This window comes from Ilyonectria robusta, assembly GCF_021365365.1.
Source record: "Ilyonectria robusta strain PMI_751 chromosome Unknown BGZ61scaffold_18, whole genome shotgun sequence".
In the NCBI taxonomy this organism is placed as follows: Eukaryota; Fungi; Ascomycota; class Sordariomycetes; order Hypocreales; family Nectriaceae; genus Ilyonectria; species Ilyonectria robusta.
In genome coordinates this window covers 309,679-334,366 of record NW_025764452.1, presented here as the reverse complement: position 1 = coordinate 334,366, position 24,688 = coordinate 309,679, and the positions used below count along the sequence as shown (strand labels likewise).

The 24,688-nt window shown below is 57.8% G+C and overlaps 12 protein-coding genes across 12 annotated transcripts; 7 read left to right on the top strand and 5 right to left on the bottom strand.

The window, feature by feature from the left end:
* Positions 1 to 40: 40 nt before the first annotated feature.
* Positions 41 to 705, top strand: BGZ61DRAFT_69427 (uncharacterized protein). The gene has a single exon (XM_046256992.1). The coding sequence runs from the start codon at positions 170 to 172 to the stop codon at positions 530 to 532; it is 363 nt and encodes a 120-aa protein (XP_046100685.1). The 5' UTR covers positions 41 to 169; the 3' UTR covers positions 533 to 705.
* Positions 706 to 1,766: 1,061 nt separating this feature from the next.
* BGZ61DRAFT_290938 (thioredoxin M-type) lies at positions 1,767 to 2,099 on the top strand (the record flags this gene model as incomplete). Its single annotated transcript, XM_046238574.1, has 1 exon — positions 1,767 to 2,099. A coding segment is annotated over one exon (333 nt), but the record flags the coding sequence as incomplete, so codon positions are not given.
* A 916-nt stretch (positions 2,100 to 3,015) lies between these two features.
* BGZ61DRAFT_359914 (WD40-repeat-containing domain protein) lies at positions 3,016 to 6,458 on the bottom strand (the record flags this gene model as incomplete). The annotated part of the gene is made up of 4 exons (XM_046241114.1): positions 3,016 to 5,443; positions 5,563 to 5,729; positions 5,786 to 5,940; positions 6,269 to 6,458. The coding sequence occupies 4 exons, from the start codon at positions 6,456 to 6,458 to the stop codon at positions 3,016 to 3,018; spliced, it is 2,940 nt and encodes a 979-aa protein (XP_046100683.1).
* A 1,709-nt stretch (positions 6,459 to 8,167) lies between these two features.
* On the bottom strand, positions 8,168 to 8,933 carry BGZ61DRAFT_69375 (uncharacterized protein). Its single transcript, XM_046256991.1, has one exon. It carries the CDS (start codon positions 8,834 to 8,836, stop codon positions 8,279 to 8,281), a length of 558 nt encoding a protein of 185 aa, XP_046100682.1. The 5' UTR covers positions 8,837 to 8,933; the 3' UTR covers positions 8,168 to 8,278.
* Positions 8,934 to 11,136: 2,203 nt separating this feature from the next.
* BGZ61DRAFT_359919 (uncharacterized protein) lies at positions 11,137 to 12,709 on the top strand (the record flags this gene model as incomplete). The annotated part of the gene is made up of 2 exons (XM_046241115.1): positions 11,137 to 11,217; positions 11,573 to 12,709. 2 exons carry the CDS (start codon positions 11,137 to 11,139, stop codon positions 12,707 to 12,709), a joined length of 1,218 nt encoding a protein of 405 aa, XP_046100681.1.
* Positions 12,710 to 13,034: 325 nt separating this feature from the next.
* BGZ61DRAFT_359947 (NADP-dependent oxidoreductase domain-containing protein) lies at positions 13,035 to 14,074 on the top strand (the record flags this gene model as incomplete). Its single annotated transcript, XM_046241118.1, has 4 exons — positions 13,035 to 13,109; positions 13,157 to 13,167; positions 13,220 to 13,277; positions 13,334 to 14,074. 4 exons carry the CDS (start codon positions 13,035 to 13,037, stop codon positions 14,072 to 14,074), a joined length of 885 nt encoding a protein of 294 aa, XP_046100680.1.
* Positions 14,075 to 14,263: 189 nt separating this feature from the next.
* On the top strand, positions 14,264 to 16,333 carry BGZ61DRAFT_456927 (uncharacterized protein; the record flags this gene model as incomplete). The annotated part of the gene is made up of 1 exon (XM_046246580.1): positions 14,264 to 16,333. A coding segment is annotated over exon 1 (1,663 nt), but the record flags the coding sequence as incomplete, so codon positions are not given.
* A 324-nt stretch (positions 16,334 to 16,657) lies between these two features.
* On the bottom strand, positions 16,658 to 17,718 carry BGZ61DRAFT_496481 (uncharacterized protein; the record flags this gene model as incomplete). Its single annotated transcript, XM_046251027.1, has 2 exons — positions 16,658 to 16,825; positions 16,876 to 17,718. The coding sequence occupies 2 exons, from the start codon at positions 17,716 to 17,718 to the stop codon at positions 16,658 to 16,660; spliced, it is 1,011 nt and encodes a 336-aa protein (XP_046100678.1).
* Positions 17,719 to 18,378: 660 nt separating this feature from the next.
* Positions 18,379 to 20,463, bottom strand: BGZ61DRAFT_456924 (WD40-repeat-containing domain protein). Its single transcript, XM_046246579.1, has 5 exons — positions 20,356 to 20,463; positions 20,255 to 20,299; positions 19,769 to 20,204; positions 19,258 to 19,715; positions 18,379 to 19,210 (listed from the first exon to the last, which is right to left on the bottom strand). Exons 1-5 carry the CDS (start codon positions 20,366 to 20,368, stop codon positions 18,735 to 18,737), a joined length of 1,428 nt encoding a protein of 475 aa, XP_046100677.1. The 5' UTR covers positions 20,369 to 20,463; the 3' UTR covers positions 18,379 to 18,734.
* Positions 20,464 to 20,595: 132 nt separating this feature from the next.
* BGZ61DRAFT_456923 (Oxo-4-hydroxy-4-carboxy-5-ureidoimidazoline decarboxylase) lies at positions 20,596 to 21,474 on the top strand. Its single transcript, XM_046246578.1, has 2 exons — positions 20,596 to 21,288; positions 21,338 to 21,474. Exons 1-2 carry the CDS (start codon positions 20,806 to 20,808, stop codon positions 21,386 to 21,388), a joined length of 534 nt encoding a protein of 177 aa, XP_046100676.1. The 5' UTR covers positions 20,596 to 20,805; the 3' UTR covers positions 21,389 to 21,474.
* A 170-nt stretch (positions 21,475 to 21,644) lies between these two features.
* On the bottom strand, positions 21,645 to 22,877 carry BGZ61DRAFT_496478 (uncharacterized protein; the record flags this gene model as incomplete). The annotated part of the gene is made up of 1 exon (XM_046251026.1): positions 21,645 to 22,877. The coding sequence occupies one exon, from the start codon at positions 22,875 to 22,877 to the stop codon at positions 21,645 to 21,647; it is 1,233 nt and encodes a 410-aa protein (XP_046100675.1).
* A 726-nt stretch (positions 22,878 to 23,603) lies between these two features.
* Positions 23,604 to 24,617, top strand: BGZ61DRAFT_481289 (uncharacterized protein; the record flags this gene model as incomplete). Its single annotated transcript, XM_046249276.1, has 4 exons — positions 23,604 to 23,731; positions 23,808 to 23,868; positions 23,930 to 24,154; positions 24,471 to 24,617. 4 exons carry the CDS (start codon positions 23,604 to 23,606, stop codon positions 24,615 to 24,617), a joined length of 561 nt encoding a protein of 186 aa, XP_046100674.1.
* Between the last annotated feature and the right edge of the window lie 71 nt (positions 24,618 to 24,688).

Genomic DNA, 24,688 nt, shown 5'->3' with positions numbered 1-24,688 from the left:
AGTCAGTCTTTGCGAGGAGTACATAACCTAGGGATATAACTGTTTCTATAGCTTATCAATGATACTGTAGCTGCTTGTGATACTGCAAGCCATACTACTATGATATGATACAAAGATCAATAAGCTCTTTATGTTCTTTATGCATAGCAAACGATGAATCTTGGAAGAAATGGCAGGTTTAAAAGCAGGTATAGAGTCAACTCAACCTACCAGGAAGCTTCGACGTTCAGAAAGAATCCAAAAGAAGTTAGAGAAGTCCCAGTTCCCTCATGCTCATTTCAGGGTGCATAGTGTGATGCGATTGAGTGTTGTATGCTTCAACCATTATACCGGAGATCTCAGAACCTTGCTGTCAGTAGTTATTAGCGAGAGAAATACCACTATGCCCCGTATCCTTGAAACAATAGTACCTCAAGCCAATAGATGGCTTAAAATATGTGATACAACCGGGGAGAGAACGGGGCAGCGGAAGACTCACCCTACCTCTTGTAGTCTAAACCCGAGCACCGGCTTGTTAGAAGCAGAACTATAATTTCACTTCCTCTGGATTTTCGGCGTATTCATGGCGACCACTTCGACGATCTGAACTTTCTCTCCCTAGTTCAAAGGTACATTACTTTTCAGAATAGAATACAAAATACCCACGAGGACCCGCTAATGGGTGCTCCCATAGGTACCCATAACTAGCGTGGGTAGAGAGCTTTTACCCATGGGTACCCAGATGAATATAATGGGGAGCCTATAATGGGTACCCATGGGTTCCCATTTTTACACTCTATTAAAGAAGTCAACAAATAAAAACCCGAAATATTCGTAAACCGGAGCCGTCAGAGTGGCAGTACGATACTCGCCGCCGGCGCGCACGCCGGCGCCTTGTTTAACGAGTAGTAATCAGTTTAATTCCAAACCCGAGTGACATTGTAATCCTCGCTAGCACGAATTTCCGATATCGATTTGTCTTTCCGATTAACTTCGACGAGGCTTTATTTATGTTTTAGACGGAATGACCGACAGCGTCGCATCGGGCGCTAGCTAGGAATGTTTATCAAGCCCGAGCTAACGCGGTACAGAGTGATGTCATGGTGAATTGATTCCAAACCTTGCATACGGAGTATGTAAGTGTCAGCTGATCTGTGAATCATGTGACTCTTCGACAAAGACTGCAGAACATGTCGGCAATTAAGGCTAGCATTTAGAATGTGAATAGACGACTCGATAATACAGCTTGCAATTAAAATAAGCCAAATGTAGGCCCTGAGTCATCAATTAAATCATGACATATCCTCGCAAGATGAATCCATATCCATCTCCAACCGGCGAGTTGTACCGAATCTAGCCCGGCGAGTATTTGTCATTAATTGGAATACCTGAGCTACGCGTCACAAGCCGCCGCCCTTTTCCTTTTTAGAGGCGCCCGACGTCCCGAATTTTGTTTGTCAGCAGCGATGACGGAGCCCCCGCGAAGAGCCGCGGCCCCCTCTCTTCCCTCTCCCTGCATATCTCTCTGATTGAAAAACGCAGCGCGAATTGTGTCATCGCCCTTGACTTATTCATCACCAAACCCAGCAAAAGGCAAGTTCCCAGCCGCATTCCGGTATTTATATACAGGGCCGCCCTCTTCCCCACTCCGTTCCTATTTCTTCTCCAATTCATCTAACACATCCTTGTCCCAGCGTTCAGCGTCTTCTCTAGATACCCTCAACACCACACCACCCCACTACAAACCACCCACCCACCCACACATAACCCCTCACGCAACCGCCACCATGAGCGTCGTCGACATCAAGTCCAAGGCGCAGTTCGACGAGCTGATCAAGGCCAACCCCTACGTCGCGCTGCAGGCCCACGCGTCGTGGTGCGGCCCCTGCAAGGCCATCTCGCCCTTCTTCGCCAAGCACGCCGACGCCCTCACCAAGCCCGACGCCGTGGCCTTTGCCAAGTTCGACACCGACGACGTGCCCGACCTGGCCTTTGAGCTGGGCATCCGCAGCATCCCCGCCTTCTTCTTCTTCGAGCACGGCGACAAGGCCGACACCACCCTGCAGGGCGCCAACCCCCCGGCCCTGAAGAAGGCCGTCGAGGAGCTCGCCGCAAAGGCCGACGCCCCCGCCCCCGCCGAGGAGAAGAAGGAGGACGGCGCGCTCAAGACTGACGAGAACTTCTAAGTTTGAGCGTCTGCAAGTCTGGGACGCGTCAGTAACGATACAATGGCGTTGGAACGCACGCAATGAAACACCGCCACGGGGTGCACGCAACCAAATGTTGTCATGTTGTGCACCGTGATGATGACGGCGGACACAATCACTCCCTCGGCATCCGAGGTGACACATCTAGTAGAGTCTAGCAAAGCAATTTACAAATTTCAATAACAAATCGCTCCTTTGACAGTGATAGATGTACAGTATTGACCAAGGCCGTCAAGGTGCCGACCTGGTGGCGGTCTCCCTCATATCGAGGGGATGAACATGTAACAATACAATACACCATTCAAGTTCTTAATCACACAAGCAGAGTAAACTCCCATCATCGTAATCCAAAAACGTCAATAAAATTCGCTGAGGTGGTTTACACCATGTATGCTAGAGTTGTGCTGTACTGCCCACATCTGTACTATATAATCCCCTCCCTCCTCTTCACCCTGCTCATCCTCATCCCCTCATCCTCCGCTCTCCGTTCAGTCCAATCTCCCCCCCCCCCTTCTTTTGAGTTTCCGGTCGCCCTAGACTCCGCTGTAATCCAATCGCGGGACAGAAGTGGTATCGTACTCATACAGGAGCCTCAAAGCTGCAATTCCCCAAAAACGCCGTATCCCCCAACTTTGCAGTTGCCCAAGGAGACAAAAAAAAATGTTTGATCGCTGACGCCGCCGTCATGATGCAGATAAATGAATGAATCCCCAGTTCCTTTCGGATCCCGGTATCTTTCGCGTTCCAGTTCGGCACTTCCAGAGTGTCTTGTCGTGCTCGCATATCTTCTGGCTTTCATCCATCGTCACTTCGCTCAGATTGCGTCGTCTTAGCTGGAATCCGTCAACTCGGCGCTCATCCGCCCAACTCCCGAGTCCACCCGTTTCTTATTCGAAGATTTGAGGTACTCCCTAGTCTCAAACGTACCCTTCTTAGGACTGTCCTGCGACAGCTTTGATGACAATAGGGGCCCTGCAGACCTCCGCCGGTTGGTCAACTCCTCACTCCTGAGCCTATTAATGTCCGCCACTCCCAGGCTCATGCGTCCAGCGGCCTTATCTCTGGGCATCAAATATTCGCTGCCCGAACGAGTATGGCCCCCTTGCGCTGGTGATCCGTTGCTGCTGGGAGGAGATTCCATGACTGTTGAGTAACGCAGGCTTGGAAGTCCTTTCCAACGGCTGAGATTCCAGAACCTGCCTTCTCCTTTGTCGTCCTTGCCATCGGAATCGGCGCTGATCAGACTGAAGCTCGGCGTCGGAGGGCTCATCAGACCGCCATTCTTATCTTGGTCTCTCGTTGACATCAACGTCGTTCGCGACCGCATACTGCCAGTTGGGCTTGTAATGTTTTGACTGCGACCAGCAGGACTCGAGGTGTACGGTTGTCTCCTAGCCTCCGAGGCAATATTGACCGCCGAGGTGTTGATTGGCGAGCGGCTTTGTTTGGTGGGGGACATGGATCGTTCACTCCTAGTCGGCGTTCCATGCCAACTCGCGTTTCCTTCATCAATGTCTTGCCGCCAACTGTTGATTCTGTCCGACGCATGCTGAAGTTGGACTGGGTTGGGGCCTCCAATGTTGAGAGAGCCACGCCTCGATTGGATACGGCTGCCTTGGCTCGTTCTAGTGATGACACTGCCACTGCGGCCGACTCCTGCGATCCTGCCCGAGAACTTGGATCCCGACTCCCAAAGTCCCTGTTGTCGTTTGGCATAGCCGCAATCTTGCCGAAAGACCTTGATCTTGCCCGTCCTGTCAGTGGTGATAACAATATGACCGTCACAGTGCTTCGAACGTTCAAGATACGCGGGCGTCTCCTCGGGCCGTTTTACGACGACGGATGGTGCGTCACTGCTCTCATCCTCGGCTTCCGAAAGGGCCGTTTGGCTTGCTGTGCTTTCCTCCAGACTGCGCAACATGACAGGGGGCGGATTGCACAGGTCGTAGACTGGGTCTCCCGACGCACTGAGCAAGAGGCGGGTCTTTGTAGGTGCCATCAGAGCCGTTGTGACGACTTCGGGATGAGCGTCGAATGACTCGTAAGGTTGCTTGTCCTTGAGTTCGCTTTCTGAAGAGTTGAGCTTCCAGATATAGGCCTTGCGATCCTCGCTGCCACAAACAATGTACTCGGCGTCATCACTGAAGCGAGCGTGAATCTGGCTTGACTGATTCTCCAATCCCTTGTACTTGACCTGAATCACCTTGTCGTTGAGGTTGTAGACTCGCACACGGGAGTCATTGGAGCTGATGAGGACCTTAACTTGTCCCTTGTCCGGGCCGGCGGGTACCGTCAGTGTCCGGATGCCAGTAATCTTGCTTCCCTTGGCGTTTTTGCCTCTTGACGAACGGACATGGATCTGATACCTCAACTTGAGGCCCTCAGTGATGTAAAACGTGGCCATGCCGCTCAACACGCCACAAATGGCCATCTTTCCATCCGGGGTAAATGCGACTGCGGTTATAAACTCCCCAGCATTCGCTTCAAATGCCACTGTCCTGTCCGGGATGCTCCAAAGCCTCAGCTGTGCGTCCAGGGATCCGGCCAAGAAGAAGCGGTCATCGGTGGGGTGGAAAGCAATCGACGTGACCAGGTCTTTGTGCTTAAAGGTGCACAGGCAGTCATTCCGGGACATGTGCCAGAGTCGTACCGTCTTATCCATGGAGGACGAAAGAAGAAAGTTATTCTTGCTCCAGCTCAAAGCCAGGACCTCGCCGGTATGTCCGTAAAACTCCCGGACAGGCTTATTTCGAAAGACAGGGGCGCTAAGTCTCTCTCCAGTAGTTCCATTCTGGGCTTCTTCCTCCTCGTGCGCCCTGCGCTCCTCAGGCGTCGATATCACTGCAAAGACGCGCACTATTTGGTCTTTGCCCGCAACGGCCAGGTACCGGCCATCCAGACTAAATTCGGCGGCCCAAATGGCGTCGCCTCCTTTTAGGATTTTGCTTCCTACCGCTGTCGCCGGGGCGCGACCCTGCGTCGGCGCGGTAGATCGCTTGCTGCCCATGAGCTCCTGGGCCAGGAAGAGGTGGTTAAACTCGCGGTCCTTCTTGTTATGCGCCTTGACTCGGATGTATCGAGGGGGTTCCTTGTAGAGCGGGATGTAACCACCTCCCGCGCCAATGACGGATGTGAGAGCCTGAGCATTGGTTCCATCTGTGCGCAGGTCGCCCAGTTCCGAGTCAGAGTCGTGCACATCGTCGTCCTTCTTCCAGCTACTACGCATACCCAATCGGCTTAAGAACGAAGGTCCCTTCCTATAAGTCGCAACCGTTAGCTCGCCTCCCAAAGACATGTCCAAGCGCCCCAGCAACAGAGGCGTCCAGCAGATATGCCAGGATGTGCCCAAAAGAGTTGGGTAGATTCGGGTGCGCACCTTCGCTCTTTGCTCAGATCCAGGAGAGCATTCGGCGTCTTGCCAAGGTCGGAGCTCTGTTTTTGGGAATTGTCGACGGCAGGGCTGTCAGGTCGTCCCGTTGGGTTTCGGAGACGCTGGGCGATGGTAGGCTCGGCGGGATTGCTGTTGGTTCGTAGGTAGATTTGCTAGACAGCTACGTCAGCCGGGGTGTGGCCTATATAGATCAGAGGCCAAGGCTTACGGTGCTTAATGGGTCGAGGCCAGCATTTGCAGGTGGGCTAGGAGATGACGCTCTGGGGGGATCTTTGGTGTCTTTGGCGTCTTTGGCGTCCTTTGCATTCTGGACTGAGTTGGCTTGCGATGGTTGGGTGGTCGAGTACCTGCTCGAACGGGTATCTTGCCTGGTGATTGGGGCACCTGAGTGGAATTAGTGTCAGCTTACACGGCGGTCGCGGCGGTCGCGGCGAGGAAGTGAGCGTGCGGGTAGGGTATTGGGTCAAGTATGACAAGGTAGAGAGAGAGTATGACAAGGTATGGACGGGATGGTATTGCGTGGGGAGCTACTCGCAAGAGCAAGTACCGGGGCACGCAACGTATCAACCACCAACGCCATGGCGGCGCACATGTCTCAGAGCGCGAACACGACGAGTAGTGGGGGCAGACGGGTAATTGAGTTGAGTCAGGTGGTCTTTGGGTTGTTTTGGGAGAATGAAGCTTAAGAGACCCGGGCGAGTGGACGCGTACGCACCTTGCGAATCGGACAGGGCGGCGAGGCTCTGGCGACGACCCTTGGGTACCTTGGGAGGATCAGGACTGGAAACGGAGCGGGCGTGTCGTTTGGAGGTCAATTCGATGTCACCGCGAACAGCAGTGGCAGCAGCAGCAGCAGCGGGCGAAGACTTGGAAGGCGACATCTTCCATGCTGCGTGGGCAAGCAGGACCTAAAGAGGGCCAAGCAACGGGCCAAGCAGAGGCATCAGGTATCGGAGGGTTACGGACAGCCGGCGGTCGGCGTCGCACTGCGTAGAAAGTCCGCGGACCCGGTGAAGAGAGCGAGGCCAGCCAGCCAGCCAGCGGAGGAGGAGGGTCCTAGGACTCCAGGAGGAGGAGTCGTGGGGAAGGGTGAAGGGGGGGGGGGGGGTGTGATGCGTAGATGCGGGTGCGTGGAGTGAGTGCTGCGTGGTGGTGCGTGCGAGAGCGAGGCTTCAGCGGGGGGCCTTGAAAGCGCGACGGCGAGAAAAGGGCGAGCGGCGGAGAAGCAGTGGCAGAGGCAGAGGCAGCGGAGATACAGAGGCGGCGGAGAGGAAAGAAGTTGAAGAACGATCCGAAGGGTCCGAGACAGATGCGAGCGAGCGAAAACGACGGGCTCGGAGACGGACCACGGAGAGACGGTGTGCTGCACGCCCGGGTGGAGGGCGCGGATGTGGACAGTGGGCGTTTTGGGGGGCGTTTGCGAGCTGCCTGCAGTACGAAGTACCTACATGCGTACCTTAGTAGGTGACGACTTGGTAGGTCCAGCAGTAGCACTCCAGCAGTCCAGCCAGTTGGTTGTCCGGGGCGCCCGGGGGTTTCTAGATTCGGTGCGTCAGACGGGTGGATAAGGCGCCAGGGATGCAGCTGAGAGGATGAACGAGGCTCCAGCACGCGGTACGAAGGACTTGGGTCCGAAGGAATTATTAGGTGAGATGCTAAAAAAGAGAGTTGGGAGGAAGACGTCCAACAAGGACAGGCGAGACGAGACAAGACGAGACGAGACGAGAGACGGTGTCAGATGGGGGATCGTGGCAACCGACAGGGGGCCCGTTGCAAAGTCTCTTGTGCAGTGATGTGCGTGCTAATTATGCTGTGCCGTGGTCGGTCTCGCTGTACGAACTGTAGGTACGAACTGTACGAAGCACCACTCTCGCATTCGTTCCTGTTTCCGACGAGTTGACGATGGCGGTCCCCGTCCAGCGAAAGTGGGTGGGTTCTGCTAGACCAGACCCCGGCGCCGACCGGTCGAGGGGTGGGAAGATTGAGTGGCGGTGGGCCGGAACGTTGACCGGCGAGTTCGACCCAAGGTTTTTCTGTCGTGGGCATCAGACGGGCAGATGAGATGGCGCGTAGTGGTGTAGAGCGTGCATCGGCTAGCGCTGGGTTGTGAGAGGGAGCATGATTAAATAGAAACGTGGCGGCTGATGTGCTGGGAGGTGAGGTGAGGTGAGAGAGCCCTATTATGCGGCTGATGGGACTTGGGTCGACAGCGGGCAGAATTAAAGAGACGGCGTTGTCGGGGGCGTTTTCGGGGGGCGCTGCAGCCGTCGGGGCGGAATGCGAATTGGACCATTGGCCTTATTACGCCTTACTACTGTTCTTTAGTACTTAACCTACCTCCTCGTGGCCCTGTTCCATGCTTGTGGCTGAGATGCCGTCAGCGCCAAAACCAAAACTAATACACTAAATCCATCGCACATGGGAAAACTGTCACACCCAAGGAAGCAAGCCCCGGCTACGTCGGATTTCGCCCCAGTCATGGGGACGCTGAGCTGAGCCGAGCCCAGGCCGCCTCCAGCCAATGCGGAGGCCCGTCGGCGCTGGCCATGTGCCAGCTGCAGCGTCAGACGCGGGCTGCTGCGACTGGCCTGCCGGTCGCTTGGTGGAGGGTATATATCGAGGCCTCAATTGTCTGGGTGGAGGGGGGTAAGGGGGGGCCTGGATGGATGCATCATCGATTTTTGGTGGCTCGAGGCTGGGTTTAGTATAAACCAACGCGCCCGTTCATGGCTTCAATGCCGATCATCCATTGGCAGTGCGCATGCAAACGTCGAGGCTGATCAGACGGCCGACGATCCTCCCTCCAAACGTCCTCCACCCAGATTCGATCCCGATGGATCCCCATGCTCTGGTAGTCCCGCGGGCTCCTAGAACGTTGGTTCCCTTTCCTTTTCAGCCCCCCCCCCCCCCCCCCCCGACCCAATCTCTCAAAGGGGAAAATCGGCCACGCCACACGTCCAGCAACAGGCGGAGGGAGGGAAGCAAGCCGGCTGGATTGGATTGACGCACTGCGTGGCGCGAGGCCCGAATCAGCCCTAGCCCGGCCGCCTGGAGGAGGGCAGCTCAGCAACCAGGGCTGGGCAAAGGCAGGCATTACAGCCATTGGGGTTGGCATCGGGCTGTCGCATTCGGTCGTCACTCCGCCCACCCGCGCGCGAAGCGAAAGAGAACAAGCGGCGGCGCGCGGTGGCCGGCGGGTGTGTTGGCGGGGAGACATTTCGGACCGGGGGGGAGAAGAGATATTTTTACCCCGGGTCATGGTGACGGACCGGGGGGGCTCCAGAAAGGAAGCTTGCTAGATTCTTCTTCGCGCGGCCTGGGATTTGGAAGGGGGAGAATCTCAACACGACGACGAACTTTGATGGATAGTATGTACTGAACTGGTTCCACCTGGTATCGACAGGCCGAGGTATAGTACACACGGTGCACAGCAATTGCAGATCGGCAAACAGGATGACCTCACCTCACCTCACCTCTGCCCCTCGCCGTCCCTCAGATCATCCATCCCCCTTGCAGCGATGCCATTCACTGCAGTCCCCTACAGACGCACCCAAAACTCCACCAGCGCTAAAAGCGGCGCTCAGGCAGCTGTCAAACATCCCCCAGGCTACCATCCAACCCTTTTCAGGCAGCGCTTTTTGGTCACTGGTCTCGCCGGTCTAAGGAAGCTTTTCGAATACGAAATATCCGCGTATTTGCATTTTGCCATCGTATTTAGCACTGCGCCATTGGGCTTGTTCTCGTTTTCAATTTCACTGCAGCCTACCTACCTACCGGCCACCGCCTAAACACCCCGCCTCTGCCTCCCCCTGGATACATGCTCGAGGGGAGACGGTGTGCGAGATGCGAGGCAGCAGTATCGCATGATGACGTGGGCCGCTTCCTTCTCGAACGATGGCGCTAGTGCCCTGGATGCGGGATGCGGATCGCAGGCGTCAGGATTGAACGAATGTGAAAACCGACTGCGTATTGATCGCTGCACGGGGGTACGAACTCTACGTACGACCTTGTTTCGCTTTGAACTCCGTCCGAACGCCGTCTGAACTCCGTTGCCAAAACCCCGTCGTCGCACAAGCCCCCCGTGCGGTGGGGTGGCGCGTCCTCCCAGCGTCCCTGCGCTAATTCGCATCGCCATTCGTCACCCACGCCTTGTGGTGATCTTGCTTCCCGCTCCCACGATGACGATTTGACATGTGCCGTGCCGCCCCACGTTTACATATACAAGTCGCCGCGCTGCTGCTCCAGTAATTAAGAAATAAAAAATAAAAAACCTGTCGACAAGTCTCGGTCGAGATTCCACAACCGGGCAGCGGACCTCCCTACTGCTTCGGCGCCGATGGAATCCGCCCGAACGGGCCCCCGGGAATTGGCTGAGGTGTTTTTCCTAGCAAACTCCGTCGGCGCCAAGACGGCCTGCAAATCCCGTCCGCCAGACCGGCCCAGGGCAAGCTAGAGGGAGTGAAACAGATTGAGCAGGAAGAGAAAGAAAAAAAAGGATGAAGCCTAAAACTCCGCAGCGCGTGTGGTTCTCCGCTGAAACAAACGGGCGCGATGGCTGGGCTGTTCCCACTGTTCCCACTGTTCCCGCTGTCTTCGGGGTCCTGAGTAAGTGCGGTCGGTATGTGCCTAGAGTTCTGGGCTTCGGTCTCTGCGGGCTCTAGTCGGTGGGCATCTCGGCCACCAGACGCTCACCTGACACCTGAAGTCGGCGACCGCGGATGTCGCCGGGTGTTGATTTTGCACAGCGGCCGGCGAATGAAATGAAAATGACCAAGCATGCCATGGCTTTGACGCATTACCAACAAACTCCGACGGGCAGGCGGGGAGTTGACAACTACCGTCCCGCTCCCCCCATCCCGGTCCCCGGTCGTGGAATCGAATCGTGAATGGGGTCGTCCAGTTGTTAAACTTTCAACTTTGACCTGGTGCTTCAACTGGCTCCCGGCAGACCCGGACTGATGGGACTTGGCAGGCCAGGACCCCTTCTTTTCCCGGGTCCCGGCACATGGCGATACGGTATCCAATGCCATCTGATGCCATCATCCAATGCCGCCGCCGCGGTACGGCGTCGATGCAATAGCACGGCACACACTTTTGCCCTCTCGCGCATGCACACCCCAAAGTGCCGTCCCATCTCTCTCACTAGCCCATCTCGTCCGTAGCCTTGCGTGTGTAGCCTTGCCTCGCTGAGGGACGTCGCCTGGGCAGTACCCTGAGGCTCAACCCGACTGACCTACGGGAGCCCCCCAGCATGTGAGCAAACCCTTGTGGTATCTAATCTTCATAACGTCACCACCACCCGATATCAGCAGCCAGACGCCCCCCAAAAAATCTCCCAAAAAAAGAACAGACCCTCGAGGCTCGGCATCGATTATTGATTAGCATCGTTCTTTGTTCTTTGTCTTTTTTTGGCCCATCTCACACCCACCACCCCAGCTCAAGCCGAGGCTCAAAATCCACATCACACCCCCCTCCCCCATCCGGCCCAGAACCGAAAAGAACCACACCAGCCCTGAACATCCAGAACAGACCAGCAAAGACACCCGCAGGCCAACCAGGATGAAGCTGGTATCGCGCAAGGTGCCCAAGACGCTCGAGGAGGAGACGGTGTCTCTCCTCCCCGAGGATCCCGAAGACATGGTCCGTCAGCGCGTTTTCCCTTCTGTGACTCTGCTCTACCCCTCCATTTCAGCCCTGTCTGCCCCTCACACACCTCCATGACCGCCTCGTTATCATCATGGGCTTGGCCAGCGCGGCAGCCATAGCATAGCATAGCACCCGCCTCATGCGCCGTGGACCGTGGAGTTTGGTCGTGGCATCAAACTCCACGCCGTTCTCTGTCTTGCCTTGGCTCATCCCATCCCATCCCAGCCCAGCCCAGCCTCGCCCTTGATCCCCGTCGTGATATCTCCCCCGTGACAGCTGTCCCATGACAACACAACGCCATGCATGCTTCTTCCTACCCGTGATATCCGCCCGCTAACGTCCCCCCCAGTGGCATGCCTACAACCTAATCCTCCCCGGCGACATCATCCACGCCCACGCCATCCGCAAGGTCGTCAGCACCAGCAGCACCGGCAGCACGGCGTCGGAGCGGGTGCACACCGACCTGGCCATCAAAGTCAAGTCGACCTTCTTCGACCCCGTCATCTCGGCCCTCCGCGTCTCCGGGACCGTGGCCGCCGAGAACCCCCACGTCACCCTCGGCTCGCACCACACGCTCGACCTCGAGGTCAACCGTGCCTTCACCGTCATCAAGCCCGATGGCTGGGACTCCATCGCCAAGGCCGCGCTCCAGGAGTCCCTGGCCGATGACAAGGACGGCGCCATGGCCGCCGTCGTCATGCAGGAGGGCCTGGCCAACATTTGTCTCATTACGCAGTTCCGCACAGTTTTGAAAGTCCGTGTCGAGAGCGTCATTCCGAAGAAGCGCGACCTGGCTTCAGACCAGGATGCCGGCATGCGCCGCTTCTTTGAAAAGACTCTGTCGACCCTGGTCCGCACCATGGACTTTTCCGAGTCGCGCCCGCTGCTGCTGGCCAGCCCGGGATTCGTCGCCGCGGACTTTAAGCAGTACATTGCGAACCAGGGCCGGGACAAGGCTGACAAGGTCTTGACCGCCGTCGCCAAGCAAGCGACTGTCGTGCACGCCAACTCGGGGCACGTCCACAGTCTCAACGAGGTGCTCAAGAGCCCCGAGGTCCTGGCCAAGATGAAGGACATGAAGTTTGCCCGCGAGGCCCAGTACGTCGATCAGTTCTTTGATATGCTCAAATTGGATGATGGCCGGGCGTGGTACGGTACTTCAGCTGTGGAAAAGGCCGTCAACGACGGTGCTGTTGGTCCTGGCGGCGGCGTCCTCCTGGTCAACAACTCGCTCTTCCGGAGCGAAGACTTGGCCGTCCGCAAGAAGTATGTAGCACTCGTCGAAAAGGTCAGAAACGACGGTGGCGATGCGAGGGTCTTGAGTAGTGATCATGAGAGCGGCCAACGTCTGACCATGCTCGGCGACATTGCCGCCATTCTCAATTACCCAATGATGGATCTAGATGATGACGGAGAGGAAGAGGGTGAAGCTGCAGAAGATCGGAATGCTCGAGAGCAGCAAGATATGTTGGATAGTGTCATCTAGAGAGCCAAAGTCCAAAGAAACTGTAAAACGTCATGTTGTTCGATCTTGATGTGACTGCTACCCTGTATGATGTCTACACATGAGATGCCCGGCTGGGAATAGGGTAAATGGGTGTAAGTTGACTTTAATATTGTTATCGCTCTGAGGATTTATTCTGTGATTGATTTCAATGGCATAATCATTATGTCCTGCTTTCGTGGACGTCATCTTGCGTGGTCCGGAGTTAACATGCATCTCCGCTCTCTAGCTGCATCACTATCTCGACCCCGCCTCAACTCCAAAGCAACTCTTCAAGTTTAACATCAAGTTATCAATGAACCGCAAAATGGCATCCAAACTCACCCTCAACTCTACTCTAAAGCTCAACTCGGGATATGAGATCCCCCGTCTCGGCTTTGGTGTACGTTCCCTACCTTGCTGCGCCGTATCAAGCTAACACACGTCCAGGTCTATCAAACGTGAGCCGTCACACAGCCTCCCAGTAGGATTAATGTCTACTTACACATGTAGCCCTCTGGAACAAGCCCCAGACATTTGCAAGGGAGCGTTGGAGGTTGGCTATCGGCATGTCAGACTCCTCTAATGTAACCCGCCTGTTCCGGCCAGATGCTGACGCTGCGCTAGATCGACTCGGCCTCGGCGTACCGCAACCAAGGGGAGAGCGCCCAAGGCATCACGGCCACTGGCATCCCCCGATCCGAAGTCTTCTTCACTACCAAGGTCCCCGTACGCAAGGCACCCTTGGGATATGACAACACGCTGAAGCTGGTGAATACGGCTCTGGAGGAGACGAAGCTGGGCTACCTCGACCTGGTGCTCATCCACGCGCCCTACGGCGGCCCTGAGAACCGCAAGGGCGCATGGAAAGCACTGGTCGAGTGCGTCGAGGCCGGCAAAGTGCGCTCCATTGGTATATCCAACTACGGCGTGCACCACCTCGACGAGCTGGAGGCGTACATCAAGGAGCTCGAAGGGGAGCGCGGCGGGCCAGGCAAGGGCGGCGTCATCTCGGTGGGCCAGTGGGAAGTGCACCCGTGGCTGACGCGCGCGGACATTGTGACGTGGTGCCGCGCGCGTAACATCGCCGTCGAGGCCTACTGTCCCATTGTGCGCGGCCAGCGCTGGGGCGAGCCCAAGGTTGCGGCGCTGGCGGCCAAGTACGGCAAGACGGAGGCCCAGATCCTGCTGCGCTGGAGCCTGCAGCGCGGATATGTGCCGCTGGTCAAGAGCGTGACGCCGTCGCGGATCCTCGAGAATACGCAGCTGTACGACTTTGAGCTGACGGAAGAAGAGGTTGAGGATATGGCGACGACCGACTACAGCCCATGTGCGTGGGATCCGACGGTTGAGACGCTGGACAAGTAGATAGTGAGTGATCCGAGGGATTCCAAGGATTATGAATCCAACTCCATTTGCCTTGAATCATCCCAATTTTGAGTTATCCAGCAAGTTGTCAATATTCGCCCGAGTTTCTTTCATGATTGGGTTCAACAACCGTTCTCAGACACTTCTGAGGGTCGTCATGTGACCTCGTTTCCACTTCGCGTCACCACACATGTCATCACCCCACCACCGCGTCCCATCCAAACCGCCATTCACGTACCGACTCTTCGACTCAAACGCCTCTCCCCGGACGCCTCCCACCAAACGCCCGGTCAAATGTCGGCGCCACGATGGCCGGCCAGAGGACATTCACGCTGATCCCCCAGCACCCGGGCCGGAATGAATCGCCCGAGCACCAGCCGCCCGCGGCGCGGATGACGTCCAGGCAGGTCCAGAAGGCCTACAAGGCGGCCAACCGCGCCCCGCGCATGTCCCGCGCCGAGCGCATCAAGCAGGAAAAGGCCGAGCAGGAGCGTATCCGCAAGGAGTTTGAGAAGGAAAAGGCGTCGGCCAAGGCCCGCGCCGCCCGCGAGAAGAAGAAGGGAAAGGAGCTGGCTGAGCGGGAGGAGAAGCGCAAGAAGGGCCTGCCGACTGTCAGTGTGCGGCCGAGCCAGGACACCATTGCTTGGTTTGTGCGTGGGAATGGAACTGCGAAGAAGAGAGATTCCGAGGGGCGGGGAGTTGGTGCGAGCGAGACCCCTGAGCCAGTTACTCCTTGTCCGGCGAGGGGACTGAAGCTTGGGAATATAGTGGAAGAGGAGGAGGAGGAAGAAAAAGATGAAGCAGAGGAAGCTGCAGAACCTAAAATACCAGATGCAAATACGGAAGTGGAAGCAGAGGCAGAAGTTGAGGTGGAAACAGACGCAAAGGGAGAAGCGGAAGTAGAAGCACCGGAACAAGCCATGGATGATCTGGATAACCTGGACGACCTGAACGACCTGGGAGACCTGGATGAGGACTTTGAAGAGGATCTGGCCCTGGAGCTGCTACACGACGTGGAGGCAAGCGTCAAGAAGGAACCAATCAAGAAACCCGAACAGAACGGTCAACAAGACTCTCCCGCCCTTCAAAGAACCACCACCCCAACCATGATACGAGACCCAAACCCCACGACCCGATACGAACAAGACCTTGGTCTCCAGAGACAACCCCGAACAGAAACCCCAAGACCAAAACCACCGCTCGCCGAACCAGTCCATCACCGGCCATCACCCTCACCTTCGCCTCCCCGCCAAGAACCCCCCATGAGCACACAAGCCATCCTCTTCAACTTCGATGACTTCTTCCCCTCGTCGTCCCAGCAAGCCCGCGAGCTCGAAGAAGAAATCGCCACGCAGCAAGAGTCCACCGCCCGCGACGCAGCGCAGACCAAACCTGAGCAACTCCAGCCGCCGCCCGAGCCGTCACTCCCGGAACCCATCGTGGACTCCCCGTCGCCTCCGCCGCGCCGCTTCTTCACCTCGTCCGGCTCCCACGAGCTCATGTCCCTCGCTCTGCACCGCAGCCGTCGCACCGCCGCCCTCGAGCAGATCCAACGCGAGCGCATCCAGGCAGGCATAGCGGTTCGCCAAGCTGAAGCTCGCGCGAGACGCGATAAGGCGATAGCCGCAGAGTTGAGGGCTGCAGAATTGAGGGCCTGTGCGGCGAGGGTCGCAGCAATGTCAGGCACCAGATTGGTGTCTAAACCACCGGCTTATAAGCCGCAAAAGGTCATAGAGCGCAAACCACAAATGAAGCCTCCAGTTGAAGGCAACAAGGAGAACATGAAGCCACCTCAACCTCCAGTCGAAGGCAACAAAGAGAACATCAGACCGCTTCAACCTCTAGTCGAGGGCAACAAGGAGAACGTGAGACCGCTTCAACCTCCACCGGGCGAGCCACAGGCCCCAAGCGCCTCCCAAGAGACAGAGTACGGAGGGGACTGGGTAGACGAGCTCGCGCTGGAGCTGATGATTTGATACGATAGAACGGGGGCACGACTCTATTTTACTTTTACTTGCATGGGATCGGGGCACGGCACGGCATTACACAGAGCATAGCGCGACAGACATCATCTTGGAGTTTTACAGTAGCAGCCTCGCGGAACTGCAATTTATGGATATGGGGGATACATCGGGGCAGCGTTGTCACAGCCGGGTCGTCGCTTTTGACGCCGGCGTTGGGCATTGTGCGCAAGCTGGGTTGGTGCTTGATGGCGACATGTTTTACGAATACATTGAATACACTGCAATGAATAAATGGAGTTTGATCATTACACTACTGCTGCGCTGCGTGGCTTGGGCATTATGGCCCTCGTGTCGTCCAACAAGGCTCAACTCGCCCTTTTCTCCGGCACTAATTCCCGTGGACATGTCTCCACACGCATCGTTCAGGTAGTAAGTAAAGCAACAGTCTCGCCATGGCTTGTCAAGAACGACGGAGTCACTGGGACTTTATCCTCGCCTTTAAACATCTATGTAATCCCCCCCAAACGCCGTTCCATGCTCCTGATTCCTTCGTCCAATCATGATTTCGTTGTTCGATCCGAGCCCCTGGATCAAGGCTCCAGGCGCTATGGCAGAAGCATCAGAGGAAAATGCCCACCCACTCGCCCTTGGCCGAGACCTTTGTTTCACAGCCGTCCACCACACAGCGGATCTCGTTGAGGCTCTTCCCCTCAGGAGCACGGAAACCCGCACCAGCAGGATTTGCCTTTGTCGGCTTGCGGTTCTCAAAGCAGTCGGCGCAATATACCTAGATGCGCTGTTAGTCAAGGGGCAAAAATTGCTAGGGGATCCACGTACATGGCCACACTTCTTGAGGGCCCAGAAGTGGTGCTCTCCAGCTGCTCTCTTCCTCTTTTTCCCACTCGTGGGACTCGGCGCCACGGCTCCGTTGGGGTCGTACGCTAGCTCTTCGTTGCATGCGGGGCAAATGACAATGGTTTCTGATTCCTTCTCCGGGTCGGCGCAGGTGTCGCGCGTGAAGCCCTCGCGGGTGGGAGGGGCCGGCTCCATTGGTGGCTTGGGGCTCGGTTCTCGGGGAGCAAAGGCGTTGCGCGACACGTCGAGTTGCGGCTGGGAAAAGGCACCGCCGATGATGTCCGAGCCCAGGATACCGGCCAGTCTTCTGGTCAGTCCGATGGCAAAGGTGGGGAGTGCAGCTGCGCGTCGGGGCACAGAGCTGATGAACTCGAGCTCGATCAGTTCATCCGGGCGCGGGCGCAGGCGACCGCCGAGTCGTCTGCGCAGCGGGTGTGATGGGTCGTAGGAGGGATGGTCGGGGTTCTCGTAGAGGTCGTCGCCGGGGATTCGTCCGTTCCGTCTGCGCGCTGGGTCGAGCGACGGGTCGTCCTCGGGAGAGTCGGCGGTGAGGTCGATGAAGCTGGATGCGGCCGGCAAAAAGGTGCTGTCGCTGCGTGCGAGGCGAGGCGGCGACACTCGCTGCGAGTTGGTCCTGCGCGGATTCCTGCCGCCATGGCTGTGCGAGATGGAGCGGCGTGCCTGCACGGGAGAGTCGGGTTCTTCGGTGAGGTCGATGACGGGAGCAGGTTGCTGCTGAGCGGGTTGACGGGCTTCGGTCCGGCGCGTGCTGCGTGAGGGTTGCGAGGTGTTTGGCGTGCCCCCGTTGGACCAGCCCTCGGGCATGGGCAGGATGAGGTTGATGCCGGTGTTTGCGTCCCTGTTTGGGCTGGAGTCGATCTCGATGGGATCGCTGTCGCTGACAAAGAGCGAGTCCTCGCGGTGCGTGGCCATGCCGGGCAGATGTCGAAGGAAAGGCAAGGCGAGGAGCAGGTGGCGTGGTGATGGCGCAGGACGACGGTGCGGGAGAATGCCCGATATATATCGTCTTCGCGGGTGCGCGCCGGCTGTCTCAAGGCAGCCAGGCGGCGTCGAGGGTTCGTGACGGCGTGCCCGGTGAATCCCGCGCAAGGCAAGGGGAGCGTTTGCGTTGGCTGTTGCCACCGGGTCGACGGATCAAAGGCGCTCGATTGGAACGTCGATGGCAGCCCGGTAGCGATGACGGCGAAGTACCGGAGCGAGCGTCGTCGTGGTCGTTCGTTGGAACCTCGCAGCAAAGACGGATACGTGGCAAGCCGCGGCGACGATATCCGCGTTGGTGGTGGTGGTGCAAAAGGTCGAGAGTGACGAAAGGTTGAAGTGTGCAAGTCGAGACGAATGAAATCCGACCTGGACCTCGGACCCTGTGGCGGTTCGCTGCAGGGCAAGGCTGCCACGCCACGGTCCCGCCGGCGATAGCGATTACCCCGCTAAACATGGAGCCCGGGCACTAATTTGCAGGGGCCGGTTGGCTTGTTTAGGCGGCAAGGCTGGTCGATTACAGGGCCGGTAGCGTGAATCGCCGCTAAAAGTGACAGGACGCTCAATCATCGGCGCTGGTTCCGAGGTTGTGATTGTTTGAAGAACAATGCCATTCACTTCTAGTTGCATTTAATCAATGACCCAAAACTACCGTGATGCAGTCCAAATGACAGAGGCCGAAATCGAAATCTTCATTTTTTGTAAAAGTCCTGTCTGCCCAGCCCATCCATCAGTCTCCAAGGCCTTAATTGTACAGCTATTAAATCGACACTCCCATCCCTGAATAGTTGCCGTCCGTCTCCAAGGCCGGTCCGTCAACACAACCAAAAAACACGAACCGTCTATTCCTTGGCGCCCAGTATGCTGACCACGCCCTCTCCATTCACCGTCACCAGCTTCTTCGCCGACTCTCCCCAGCGGACCGAAATAGCGGGTGTCGCGTTCCGCAAGGGCTCGCTCCACGTCTTGCTGGACTTGGTGTACTGGTGCACTGTCACACCCGAGGCGCCGCCCGTTGCCAGGAACTGGCTGCTGTAGTCCCACGCCAATGACTGCACCGGCCCGCCAGTCTCGAGAACCTTGGCCACGGCCGCGTCTCCCTCCTTTCGCAGGTCGAAGATGGTCACCATGGTCTGGCCCTTGGCCGTGGCCGCGAACCAGAAGCCGTTCTCGGAAAAGGCGAGTGCCTGCACGGGCGCGCCCAGCTTGAAGACGGCGGCTTGCTCGAGCGTCTTGGTCATGAAAAGCTTGATGTCGCCGGTGACAGTACCGGCAGCAAACAGGTGACCATCGGGGTGGAAAGCGCACGACGTGAGAGCTAGAAGCGGTTAGCTAGGGACTGTAACAAACGACTCATGTACTCACCAGCATCGGTGTAGGCACGGCTGGCACGGCTCATAGAAGCCAGGTCGTAAAACACAATGCTCTTGTCAGTGCCAACGGAAGCCAGCAGCTCACCACCGGGGTGCACGCTCAAGGCGGTGGCGGCGCCAGAGTGCTCGCTCAGCGACGCCAGCTCGTTGCCGCCCTCAAAGACCTTGACGGCGCCCTGGCCCGTGGCGAAGATCAACTTGGACCCGGTCCAGAGGGTATCCGTCACCGGCTCGTTGACGGGAACCTGTCGCTCCACCTTGTCCGCGCCGACCGAGTAGATGGCGGCCTCACCCGTCACACCGCCCACAGCGGCGTAGTCACCCTCCAGACCCAGCGACGTCGCCTGGGGCACGGGGAGGGCGTTTGTAGCCTCGACGGCAAAGGAAGACACCTCTTCTGCGCTAACCCAACCTTCGGGAATCGGTCGCTTCTTGCGGCCCTTGGACAGCCTGCAACCCACGTTAGCCTCCTATCCAGGAATTGAACCAGCGCAACCACGTACGTTTGATGAGTCGCGTCTACGCGCGCGGCCAGCTCCTCGGGAAGCTGCTCCACGCTGTCCACAACCATTTGATCCCCACTAGCACCTCCAGACACGGTGACCTTGCTCAGCGCGTCCCGAGCCTCCTCTCGCTCCTTGGTCAGCCGGGCGATGACCCGGACGGCGGCATCGTGCTGGTACAGGGCCGTCGCAAGCTCCTCGCGGGTGCGCGCGAGCTGCTCCTTGAGGTTGTACGTCTCTAGCGCAAGCGCGTCCCATTCGTTCTGGAAGGTTGCGAGCAGGGCGGGGATGGAGGTGAGGGTGGGAGGACGCGGCCGGACGATACGCGACGAGTGGATCGGGAGGAGGTCGTCGCTGGTGAGCGCTTCGCCGGAGCTGGGCTCGGTGGCGTGCTCGCTGATATACTGCTCGATGAGCCGCTTCTCGTAAACGACGCCTGGCAGGGAGTCAGCGCGATGGGGGCATGCAGACGACAGATGTACGCACCGGACTTCTTTGACACGACGGGCTCTTGGGGAGCCTCCCCGGAAACTGTAGACGGAGTCAGCACAACGCGGCTGCCACGACGGATTCGGGGCGATACGAACTTCCACAAAGCATGGCGACTGCAACGCAAAGCTCGACGGGCTTTCAATTGCTTTTGTTGGAGACAGATGCGGCTCGCTCGTCTGGAAGCCCTGTCGCGACGACCGTCTCGCAGTCGAGATTTTGCCAGTGCATGGACCACCAAGCACGGGAGCTCCAGGTCACGGGTGATAAGATAACGATGGCGGTGGCCTAATCGGGACAGCGACAATCTTATCGCGATCCCGGTCCGCCGTTTCTCGGCTTGTTCCACAGCGGGGAGCACCGCGGCCAATATCCTCGCTGGTCTCCGTCATCCGGCCGGCGGCCATTGAAATAGCCCACGGGTGAGAGCTGCTCTGTGACGCTCACTTTTGCCGCCGACTAAACAAGTATATCCATGTAACACTCCCTAGAGTCTGTATCACCCCGTCTGTACTCCAACGCCCTCTGCCCGAGCTTCACCTGCCAAGATGGGTCTACTGGATATCCACAACCTTCACGTCGCCAACGACGTCGCCCAGGCGCACATCCTAGACCTCCTCTTCGAGCCCAGCCCGGCCATCCACGAGACGCTGATCCCCGTGATCCGCACCGCCTCGTACGCCTCGTACGCGGAGCTCATCGACGCCTGCCACATCGGCCTGCTGTCGCTGGCCGCCGCCGGCGCCACGGGCGCCATGACGCACCCGGACGCGACCCTGCTCGCCATCCTGGGCTCCCACCCTCGCCTGGGCGCGCGCAAGGTCGACTCGCAGCAGTCGGCGGCCGAGCAGGCGAACCTGCAGGGCGAGGGCGAGGAGCTGGCCGTGCTGAACCGCGAGTACGAGGACAAGTTTCCCGGCCTGCGCTATGTCGTCTTCGTCAACGGGCGTGGTCGGCCGGAGATTATGGAGGATATGAGGGCGAGGATCGCTAGGGCTGACTACTCCAAGGAAATCGATGCGGCGTTGCAGGTATGAGTTGCCGGGTTCATTATGGCGGGGCGTTAGCTAACGACAACAGGCAATGTGTGACATTGCAAAGGATCGGGCAGCCAAGCTCGACGCCGAATAACTGTTGAACCGAGAGTCAGAATGTCAGCAAGTCTCAGCAAGTCTCACGAGGAATGGGAATAATGTAATAGTTTGGTAAATCTTTCCAGTTGATCTGGAGATGCAATTCTGTTGGCACAGATGTGTTGCTGTCCGCCTAAAACTACATAGTATCATGATGATGCATAACAAACATTTAAAACTTTTGCACTGCCCCCCAAAAAAACACCAAGGGACTCCTCGCCGGGTGCTGTTAACATGCAAGCATCCACGGCTGTCTACCTCGATACCCAGCAGATGCCATCTAGCTCATCCAAGTACTCCTCGTACGTGCGTCCGTCTTTCGCCTCAGCGCCTGGGGACTCCTGCCCGAACACGACGCCGAAATCAGAATACACGCCGTCCTGGTCGTCGGCCAAGTCGTCCCAGTCGTCGTCTGCGGGATGCAGGAACGCGAAGCTGTCCTCTTCCAGGTCGTCCAGCTGCGACAACGAGGTTGACGGCCGCAGCTCGGGGGACTGCACGGGGTAGATCCGCGGCGAGGTGCGCTTCTTAGTTGCCACGGCGTCGGTGGCGGGCAGGGGGAGCGCCGCGGGGCTGGAGAGGCGACAGGCGGGGGGTTTGACATGTGGATGGGCGTGTTTGGGAGCGACGGGCTGAGGCCGCGTCGGTTGTAGGAGTGGTGATAGTGTTGGGGCTGGTATTGAGATGCCCGCTCCGCCGCTGGGCGCCGTGGATACCCTCAGAGACTGTCCAGCTGAGGTGTCTTCAATGCTCTGGGGTCGCCATGCTACTTTGGAGCCGGCTTTTAATGCAACGGCGGCGGCTTCCTGGTCGTCTCGCCGGACAACGGGGGTAGGATGGACCAAGTTGAGTCTTTTCCGCAGACAGTTCATGGTGCAGTACCGTAAGAATGACGTCGCGTGCAGATGAGAGGTTCGCCTCGCTGAATCGAGCGTGGTGGCCATCTTCAAAAACCGCTTGTCGCCGGATTCCTGGCCCTCGCGGTTGAGAATATGCGTTGCCGGTTGTGAGTATGGTTGTGAGAGTCGGCTGGTTATGAGGTCGACCCGTAGCCGGCGCTTCTTAGAGCTCATGCCGACGGTGTTGAACCCGTCGACGTCTGACATGCAGCGGCGACGCTTCACGCCACGGAACAGTTGAGGAGATGGTCTGGGACGGATGGCCAGAGGCTGTGAGGTGTCATCCGGGGGAGTAAATGTGAATTCCGAAGCGGTTAAGAGGGTAGACCGCGGCAGATGGCTGAGGGCGTGCAAGAGGGAGCGTTTCGGCGGCAGCTGCTTCAAGTCGGCTCCCTTTCGGTTCGACTTGTACGGGGCTTCCTTCAACAACTCCTCCAGCAAGGGATCCGAGGCCGGGCATCGGGGCACCTTGGCCAGCTCGCTGTCCAAGGGCGCAATAGAGAGGTCATCGTGGCATCCCAGGCACGAGCGGCGGCGCCATGATTCTAGCATGTGGATGGAGCTCTGCCCGCTTGCCTCTACTTCCATTACCACAGCGTCCGCTTCGACTGAAGGGAGAGGACGGGCTCCGCGCGTGGTCAGGGTTCCTTCGCCCGGTCCATCCGCTTGACAACTGCGCAACGACAACGACAACAACCGAGGTGAGGATCCAGGCCGGCGGTCGAGGGAAGGGACGGGGTTAAAAGAGGATAAAACTGTGCGGAGGCCAAGTCCAATGACGATCAAGCCGGAGACGCCGGGGGTTAGAGAGCGGTTGGGTCGAAGTATTCGTCGTCGGGGTGCTGGTCAGACCATGCTCTGCTGATTCTCTACAAAATTTGCAAGTCTGGAGTCGTAAGGTGGCCGCTGGGCCGTGTCCCCGTTGGCAGTCAGTCTCGCGGGAGGATCCAGCAGAGACCGAGTGCGGTTTGCACTGGCCAGACTCCCAATGGGACCGGCCAACAGCAGCGGTTGGCGGCTCACGAGCGGAATCGAGTATGAGCCGCTGGCGTGATGCTGAGTGCGGAGTGGGGCGCCAGTCGCAGCGCAAAGGCGTGTGAGGTTTTGTGCCGCAGGTTTTGTCGCCGGGTCAAGCGACGGCGATAGGGGGCAGGCGCGGTTATCTTTTATCGTGGTCGCAGTAGAGGCGCCAACGCGGGCAGATAGGGATCAGGAACGAGGGTTCAGGCGAGAGGCGTTTAAAGAGGAGGAGGAAAAGAGAGGGGGAGGTTGTCCAAGGACGGGGTCGGCAGCCGAGATGGTGTGGCCACCAGGATGCCAGGAGGATGCCACAAGGATCACGCCGAACCAATTCTACGGGAAATCCGGGGCCGGCACGAGGTGGACGGGGTAGAGATGGGGGTCGGATTGCTTGTTGAGGGAGGCCGTTTGGTAGGGGGTGTGTATGTACTCTCAAGTACAGTGAGTTAGTTACGGGCTGTGTGCAGTTGTTGTTGTCGTGTGTAACTAGATCTGCAGACCGGAAGGGACACAGACGAAGGCGGAGGCGGAGAGAGACAAGAGATGGGGTAAAGGCAAGGTGAGTTGGTTGGTTGTTGAAAGTCGACTAGCTGACCAGCCATGTAGAAACCATGTAGAAGCTGTGCCACTTTGGACGATGGATGGAGGTGAGACCGACAGGCCGGCGGGACGGAACACAGCAAGCAAAAGGATCAGCAGAAACCCGCAGGCGCACAGCCAAACAGAAGGACTCGGGAGCGAGACAGACGCCCCAAAGAGACACAAAAGAGGGGGCAAAGGCCGCATCATCGAACAGCCTGCGGTGGGAAGAGCCCTGCAGCCCTGCAAGCGCAGCCATGTCCGGGGTAAGCCATAAGCCATCCGGGGGGGCGGACAAGACGCCATCCAGCGTCTCATAGGCCGGGCGTTGGTCAGGCGGTTGAATCAAGCGTCCAGGGGGGCAGGGGGGGAGAGGCGGGCTGGGCGATTGGCCACTGGGATGTTGGTATTGTACAGCCTGGAGGTTTTTTTTTTTTCATACGTTAGAGAGAGGGGGGATAGGCCAAGGACGCAATTGGTATTTGGCAGCGTGCGGGTGGTCGGGCATGAAGAAGTGGAGTGGACTATGGAGGCTCCAGTGTTATTATTGTGTAGAGCCAGGAATTAATAATTAATGGACAGGGGGAGGGAGAGGGAGAGGGAGAGGGACAAAGGAAGCGGAGAAATGCAAAAATGGCCTCGCCCCTGTTTCCCTGTTCTCCCCACTCTCAGCCAGCCGACAGCCCGCCAGCTCATGACATGCCGTACGTGTTATTGCGTCCGGAATAGGGCAATAGTGTCCATGGTAGCAATTACTTGCTGCACGGGAGAAAAGTGAAATAAATTAAACAATACTGCTG